Raw genomic sequence first — 9,077 nt, 5'->3', positions numbered from 1 at the left:
TCTTCAGTATGATTGGATTTGTCAGAACACCTCTAGTAGGTGCTTAATTTCTAGGTTGCAATGCCTGAAAATAACTACATGTTGCAGCAAGGTCGTTTAGAGGACGTTCCCATGGCAGAGAGAATCCCTTCAGTGTCCATGCAGAGATCTCTGCTTACAAAGCCACGAGGGAATGATTCAGAGCAGATGGGGAGCACATTTGTAGGGCAACCAGCTTCTCGTGGAAACTGTGTGGAAAGCTGCCTATGGTGAGCCAGTGTTAGGCAGGGGCAGGGTTCTGTCTTGGGCTAATACAGAGGGTGCTGCCATCCACACTAAATCCTTCTCTGAGGAGGCAGCTGACACTGGGGATGGAGATACTCCCCTTTCCTCTCTCCTGCTCCCTTTCTGCTTAACTGCCTGCTCTAGCACAGGTAGCACAAGACCCTTGAACCCTCAGCTCCCACCTCCCCAGAGTACCCTAAGATGCAGGGACTGTTCTCCATAGCTCTGTTGGAGCTGAGCCATGTTCAGTGGAGAGCATACATGGGCTAATATGTTAGAAGGAAGGTGCCTGCATTTATGGGACAGATGACAGAACATGTTCTCAGAGAAAAACTGGTTTATTTTACGTGCTTAATTAGAATTTCCTAAGATGATGACTGGCTTGAAGTGACCTTTAAGAAAAGGGGAAAAAATTAATCACAGACTCCAAATTGAAATTATGAATCTGATTTTCCCCCCTTTGTCCCTTATTCATAAAAGCAAACCCAATTTCACACCGAAGCTTGTATACTGGACAGCAGGGCCACCCCCACCCTCTGTCACAGCCAGATGAGCAGAGATGTCTCTGTTGTACAAGGACAGAGAAGAGGTCACAGGGAAGGTCACACATGCTGAAGCAGTCTGGTTCTGCACATCAAAATGCATTCTTAAAACAATAGCAAAGAGATCGGTTACTCCAATGCATAAAACCTTGGCACTATGAACATGAAACACAGCCCAGGGCAGAAAAACATTGGAATCCTTTTCTTCTTTCTTTTCATCAGTATTTTAATTATGCACATGCCTAATTCTGCTCTAGTACCTCAAACAAGATGGTGAGATTTTCTGTCAGCACCCATCCATGTTTCAGGTTCTAGTAGCAAAAAGATGCCCACACACCCAGTAAAAATGTTCCTCAGCAAGTTCAGTATGAAATTCTGTTTGGAGAGGAGTTTCAGGGTGACACAGTTGCCAAAAATGTACTGTTTTGAGCATTGACCCCCTTCTCTCACACACACAGAATGGCAGCCTTGAGGCATGCCAGAACCTAGGGGTGTGTTTGGAACATGCTGTGCTCTGGTTATCCCACCTGGTGTTGTGGCATTCAATGATCACATTCAGAGGCAGAACAATTTTAAAGGCATTCAGCCCAGGGCAGTCAGTACAGGACTGGGAAGGTACAAAGGGAGCAACACAATATAAAGACTACAGACTATTGTGAGAAGAACCAACAGCAGGGAGACAAAACCTAGACCTTATTTAAACTCTTCTTGAATACATATCAATTACGTTGTTTAAACTAGTCATTTTCAAGAGGATGCAACGTAGGCCAAGAGCAGCAAAAGCACCTCTAGAATTAAAGTGCTACAGAAACAATTCTTCCCTCCCCATCACAAACATCACTAGAAAAGAATCAAAATGCTTTAACCGAACCGGAGATGCCAGCTCTAAATGGAGGAACATATGTTTTTTTGGCACTTTCCTATCTTATGACAGAAAGTGGCCCAGATCATTAAGTTCAGAGAGATACTTGCAACCCATGGCAGAAGCGCTGTTTGAATAACTCAGTCTCAAAGACTGGGAACACAAACCAGCAAGAATTGCCATGTGCCAAATGTTCTGGGTGGGGGCGCAAGTTTATGGACATTTTGGTATATCAGATGGGCTATATTGATCCAGTGCCTTAGGAAATTCGTACAAGCCTGTGGACACAAAACCTACTGATCATAGAAACAAGAAAACACTAGCAAATGACCAGCTGGTCATACCAGTGCTGCCATGGTCCATCTGTCATAGTCCAGCGCCAAGTGAACAATGCCAGATGAAAAAAAATCAGAGAAAGCAAAAGCTTGATCCCAAACATTTTAGCAAATACTTAAGACAAAGTATGAGCTGAGTAAAACAGGAAGAGCATGGGTCTTATTTATTCCAAGTATCACATGGAATACATATCACCTCTAAGATGAAGAGGAACACTTCCAGACTGCATTTGTCCTAATATACTGTCTTTAATGATGAAGTAGCAGAATTCCAAATATTGGGTATTATCCAAAGGTGGTGTGGTGGCTTTGTCTGCAAGTTGTCTTCTGCCCCTGAGAACAACCTTTGTTCCAATTTATTCATAAAATGTTCTCCATGACATTAAGCTTTTCTAGTGTACACTGGGATGTCTAGATTCATCAGCTGGGTGTTAAAATAGATGAAAATTAGCACATGGTGTAACCATATGAAAAAAGTTGCATACATTTTTGCATGCAGTGAATCCTTTGATGTATCCAACAAGAGCCATTTCCAAGCAGAGTACAAAACGTACTGGAGCACACTATTCCTCCAAACATGAGTTTCTAATGCTGATTCCTTCACTGTAGCTCTTTTCTGCTTGTACCACACACTGAGTGTATCTCGGTGCTGCTGTATACTCTCAGAACATAGAGTCAATGATGGCACGTACAAATTTGCACAAGCAACAGAAGGAGAAATTTTTGCTTCACTGCTCTGACATTGGAAACACTGCTGCAAAAGCTCCAACATATTCACTGAATTCCTTGAACTGCTTTGCAGTACTGGAGTCAGAAGAAAAATTACTGCACCAGGCAATCTCTGAATCATTGCTTCCCATAACAGCACTGAAAAAAAAGGCTTGTCAAGCTGGAGTTCCCCCCAAGCTGAATGACGAAGCAGTATTGTTAGGCACAGAAAATTTGATGAGTTAAACCCTCGTATGAGTCTAACATTGGAATAGTCATGGCTTAAAATACGTCCCCCATGAAGAAACTTCGGTGACTGCACAGGTCACTTCAAGAGTGTAAGTGATGGATCAGTGTTAAAAAAAAAATAAAAGTACAGGTCTTACATGCCCTATTTTGTATGTGCTAGTGAAGAGCAAATATTCTTCTTTCAACATTCTTTCTTGCGTGTTTTAGGCTTAAATTTTAAAGTGCTGTATGCCCCTTCCACAGCTTTGGGCAAGTACATGGGATGCCTTTCCAACCTCTTCCTAGAGCCAGTGGTTCTCCGCTGGCTGTTTCTTTGAGATTGGTTTGCAGCCTTAGCTGCTTGGGCAGTATCTTGTGAGTATCTCCGAGGAGCACGAAGGATCCAGTTTGAATGCAAACTGTGTTCACTTGTACTGGTAGCAACTGAAAGACAGAAGATAATCTGGGATTAACAGTTCATCAGAGACATTTTTATCTGCACAGGGTGTTTGCTGGGTCCTTCCTGGAGGTAAGGTCAAGAAACAAACCTGGTTTCTCTGCAGGATATCACTGGGGATGGGATTCATCTTATCTAGAATTTCAGCACCTGCAGCATAAATATGTAGTTGAGAGCTAGTCCCTTCAGACATGCTCCTTGGGAACAGCTAAAACAACCTGCTTCAGATATTCACCTTAGCTTGAAGCAAAGGTGAGAAATATCTGTATCCCTCCACTGGTTATACAGGAGAGATGATGACCTTAGATAGGCACATCTTCATTTCTTTGGGCAATCCCATCCTTTCTGATGGAAACCTCCAGTTATTTAGCCAATCACTAAATGATTTCTCTTTTGATAGTTGGAATGGAATCATCCAGCCATTTCTCAAAAAAAAAAAAAAAGAAGAAAAAATACATTTATAGTTTTTATACTTCTCCAAAGACAGCCTGAAGTAGCGATGCAAGGGTGGAGTTCAGCCCTGAGCAGAAGGCAAGCACTATTTCAATACTACACATGCTACCTTTGCCATGTAATGACCACACATAAAATAGTTGCACCCAGTCAACGGGGAACAAGTGGTGTATTACTGTAATTTCACAGTCCTAGATTTGGGAGGCAAAACTAGAGGACAATTGTGTCCATTAATTAAACAAGCATGATCTCACAATGCCGTTCCTCCCTCTACCCTCTGCACACCAAAAAACATCGTATTTAGCTGGTTTATACCGCACCATCAAAATCAACATCCACATTTGGCAGATCCATGTCAGGAACTCTCCGCCACCTCTCTGAGTCCAGGTCTGCAATGACTGAGTCAAAGAAAGCTATTGCTTCTCTTACATCTGAACTGGACTGTGGGCCTTTTCTTTCCATGGATGCCTGTTGATCAGACAAAAGAGAAAAAAGTTATCCAAGGGTTGGGCACAATGATTTCTTAATGAGCAAACTCTATAAGAAAGATATATTTGATGCTGTACTTCAGGCTGTCAGAAAAGAAACACAAGTCCAGGCTACTCCACAGTGTAGAAATCAAAGAAAGCAGGGCAGCAGTCTAACAGATATCCATCCTGTTACATGTTCAACACCAAGTATCTTCCACTCAGGCACTACTAGCCAGGTGTTACAAAATCCCTCAGAATCCATGTACCAGGCCACTCAATTGGGTCACTAAGTGACAGCTGGGTTTTGCAGCCAGATTTATTCTGCCTAGCACTAGGCTCCTAATGAGGCACACAAGAGCAATGTAGTCATGCAGGGTTCCTGCTGTAATTAATGCTGGGCTCCAGTACCTTCAGAAGATGAGTCAGGCCTTAAGTAGGCTGAACCCTCCTCTGCAGACAGCTCTTTCTCTCAGCTGAAAAGGAATTGTGGGGTAACTTCGTTACTAATTTAAGCATCTTATTAAAATGCCGAGGTTAGGTGAAATTAATCCAGATCTAAATTGCTGAAGCTTTTTTGAAATGAAAAAGGAGGGTGTGCACTAAAATATGAGTCATTCAACACTGTGATAATTCCCGCAGGAAAGCCACACAGTTTAAAATTAGAAGCCTGTCTTGATAAAAAAGCAATGCCTATCTATAACTGCTGAAGCAGTCATAATACCTTGGTTAGTGATCCTGAAGGTACATATGGGATGAATAATTCCTGCCAGGCTCTGCCTAATGAAGGGACATATATTTTCCTTGCCAGTCCAAGTCAGGTGTTTTGTCAGGCTGCAATACCAAGTCAGAAAATTGCTACCCTGGGTTTCAAACGTGAGAGCAAAGGATATGTCACACCTCTGAAGGACCAGCCTGTTCCCTGTTCTGTGGAGGCAGAGAGATGAACTAGCTGATTCCCCTCCTGACATTATGGGTTGATTGACATCCTCAGAAGTGCTAAAAGATAGCTGCTACCACACATCTACTGGAAATAGTGACTGCTATTATGACTAAGCCCTTATTGGTTAAAAGGCATTTTAAAGAAATGCCTATGTGCTCTCAGCATCTTACCCACCTCTCTATTCTTTTCTTCCACTAGACACAGGTGGTACATTTTGAATCCATGGTCAGTCTGTAGTCCAGGACCCAGGGATCTTTGGATTAAACCTCCCATGAGGACAGGTTTGTCTGGACAAATTACCTTCCCATGAATCATGCAGTAGGTTAGAGAAAGAAGTGAATTTCCACTGACAGGTAATTTAACAAGAGCAGGTAGCTTGGGACAAAACCATTCAAGCCTGGTGATAACAGAAACCTTGCAATCTGTGAACATAAAATGTATTGTAAGAAGAAAAGTCTGAATCTTGTAAAACTCTTCTTGACCTCTCCCTAATTTTTACAAAGCCAGAGGTTTGCAGCTGTGACTGCCATTTGTGTTGGTGAGAATGATTCATATGGATGACATATCCTGCTCCTGTTCCTGTCTGTTTCCAAAGGGATGGCTCACGGAGTGAACATGGCAGTCAGTACCAGCACTGTTCATACATAGGAGCTAGCTGGCCATAGTCAGATGACAGCACTCTTAGCCTCAGACTGTGGGAAATCCAATTGTTTGCCAAAAAACAAGTTAAGCTTTTGGTATTTTTCTTAAGCAGTGTTTTCAGCAGCAAATCTCAGAAGTTCACAAACTGTTCTGATATTCTGCTGTGACAGAACATCTAAATATGGCAGCAATATTTTTTAAAGTCAACCTGACCTAATCAGTAAGTTCAGCCATACATCCCTTCTTCCCACCATCACATTATTACCCAGTTTAAGGACTGCACTGGATAACCTGTGAGTCTGCTGTCGAAGTCATCTTTGCGGTCGTGTTACCTAAACAGATCATCCCACTTGCTGCAGTCCTTTGCTTTGCCCTCACCGAATCAAGTCTAGAGTCAAAGTAACCACTGAACTGTCTAGTGACATACAAACCTAAAAAGCTTTTATTTCTAGGATACATGTAAATAATCTGCACCAAAGATGATATTCCAGTTCTATTTTTGTAGTATCATTACAGCAAAGGGCGAAGAATTACAGTGTCTAGAAATGACCCAGCAAGTTATTAATGAACAGAGAAAGGAACCCTTAAGATTTCCTCATGCCTCACAGCCTACCTACCAGTAGAGCTTGCACTGATGCTAAATGTAGCATTGGCAAGATAACTGTCTACTTGGAAAAAAAATCCTATTTGTTTCAGTGAATTTATAATTATTTTGAGTAAGTGATTTTGTCAATAAAAACACTGCCAGGAAATCCAGGGATTACTGCATTTGTCAGTCATTAACAGCTATAAATAATCATAGTGAAGGACTCCAAGGTACTTAAGTAATCTGTCAGGGCTTGCTCTTTCATAACATGTTTTCCATACTCTCATAATTTTTCTTTTTCCTATTTTCTCTCTCGCAACCTTACCCCCACCAAGGATAGGCATATACATTTCTTTCCATGACCAGTCATTCATTCTTAATTTTACACTACTTAGAAAGAATCATAAGGTATTTAACAACATTTCAAAGGATGCAACAGTAAAATGACAGCTGGCTGAAACCAGTAAAGCAGAAAATCAGTATAGGTCATACAGCTTCAATGATTTTGTTGCTTAAGACTAAGCACATGGCAAAAATTCTTGGAAATTACCTTAGAAGACTCTTTGGAAGGAAGTGGAAGAAATGACTTTTTTCCAGTTTTGGATGATTTTGTGGACGCTGGAGAATCTGCAGCCATATGCATGGATTTCATGTTATTGATGTCAAGATATTTTTTCCTCAAGGCTAGCAGATCCTGTAGGTACTTCAAGCAGTCTTGAGTCTTAGAGTACATCCAGTCTCTGTCTTCCTCTTTTGGCTGAAAGCAAGAGTCAATGCTGCTTGTACTTCTGCATTTTTTTAGTGGTTCGCTAACTTTTTCCTGCTCACCTGCAAGGACGTACATAGAAGTGCTGCGGATCAGTCTCACTGCAGAACCTGAGCCATCACAGTAAGGGATGTCATCTGTCACGTTTCTTCGCTGGGAGTTGGGGTGAAAGATAGAATGGATCTTTTTGAACATAATGTGTCACTTCCTCCCCTTTATGATTTTCCTCTTTCAGCTCCTTAATTTAACACTAGATCTGGTAATCAGCAGCTGTTACCTTTGCCCTTAGCAGACAAAAATTCTGCCACTGCTGTAATGAGGAGAAAAAAGAAGCCGATGGCTGCACTAATTGTTTTCAGCCTAGCACACTGTGAGGAGCATGATGGCAATGCAGAAATGTCTTTTCTATTCCATTAGTGTCAGTGAAAGAGCTTTGTCCTTTCCTCGGTTTAAAATACAGTTAAGGAGGTCAAATATCATGCTTTGATCTTTTGTTTGGCGTCTGCTCCCCATAAAAAGCATCAACATGGAGGCAGGAATTCCCTCTCCCACGATTCCTGCGTGCTCGTGGGTTCCCCTGGGCGCCGAGTGCTGGCGGCCGGGGGGCGCGGGGCGCTGGCCGTGGTGCTGATCCGCTCCCGCCGCGGGATGCTGCTCGGGAAGAGCTTGCTGGGATCAGCCTCCACAGGGACGAAAGTCTGGGTGGGCAAGAATAGTTTCTGTCGAGAGGAGTTCAGCAGCTGAAAGAAGTCGCTCTGGGTTTCACCCGGCAGTAACCAGGAGATCGCTACAGCTACCTGACACCACAGCGCTGCCAGGAACACAGTGGATTCAGGTGTCAGGCTCTGTTACACTCAACACAAAGATGCCCTGTGTAAGGGATGCTGTAAAATAAAACACTCTTCCAAAGTACTCCTCTGGTAAAATATTGCAGACAGAAACCTAAGAATTTGTATCTTTACACATTAGTTCTTCTCTTAGATGGATGCAAGAACATTTAATACAGCATGTTTGATGACTGATTTTTGGCTGAAAGTTCTGAGAACCTTGACTATTACTGGCATATTCAAGCATGGCTAGTATTTGTGATTATGTGACAATATGATGTATGCTTCAGAGACAAGAACATAATGACCTGAGGCAATCAACAACTATCTAAAAGCAAGCAGAGATGCCCAGATTTGCCATGTTCAAAAGAGTTTTCGTAAGTGACCCTGCCCAAGCATTGACTGCTTGAGAAAAATAATTATTTTGAAGTCAAATTGATATCACCCTGCAAACACCACTGAGAAAATTTCTTCTGAAGCCTCTGGAAGTGCTAATTGAAGGCTTAAGCATCCTAAGATCTGTAGGATCTCAACGGGAAAGATAGGTCGTAATGTAGATTTGTGCCTATTGCTTTAGGAGCTCTGATAAACTGGATGCTAAACATACACCACAACTATCTTAAAATGGGCACTTTGTTCTTTTTATTTTTAGCTAAAGTTGAAATGTCCTTATAACAACTAAGAATTGAGTCAAACTAGTTTTTGCCACTTTTTCTGCCTTCTAATATTAGCAATTCCTATGGCAGCTGAAAGCAGCCTAGAAATTGTTCTGAAATGTATTCAGCTGCTTGGTATCTAGTACTTGTATGGAGGTATTCCATTATTGATTCTCTCCAAAGGTCTACTCAATCCCCCAGCTAGGTAATAGATAAAGCTGACTTTATGCTAGCATAGATCACTAGAACTATGAAAAAAATACGAGCTTTCGCCCCAGAATTACTGGTCTGAGATGGATAAAGTTTTGGGTCATCAATACTAACACAGAATAATAATGATA

At 41.9% G+C, this 9,077-nt stretch overlaps 1 protein-coding gene across 1 annotated transcript; it reads right to left on the bottom strand.

Annotated features, from left to right (window-relative positions):
- Nucleotides 1-3,141: 3,141 nt before the first annotated feature.
- Nucleotides 3,142-7,448, bottom strand: LOC309570806 (uncharacterized protein C13orf42; the record flags this gene model as incomplete). The annotated part of the gene is made up of 3 exons (XM_082277818.1): nt 3,142-3,383; nt 4,170-4,317; nt 7,038-7,448. 3 exons carry the CDS (start codon nt 7,446-7,448, stop codon nt 3,142-3,144), a joined length of 801 nt encoding a protein of 266 aa, XP_082133944.1.
- Between the last annotated feature and the right edge of the window lie 1,629 nt (nt 7,449-9,077).

This window comes from Coloeus monedula (genome assembly GCF_965178545.1).
Source record: "Coloeus monedula genome assembly, chromosome: 3".
NCBI lineage: Eukaryota > Metazoa > Chordata > Aves > Passeriformes > Corvidae > Coloeus > Coloeus monedula.
The sequence above is the reverse complement of the archived record's forward strand: the minus strand, read 5'-3'. Positions and strand labels throughout refer to the sequence as shown.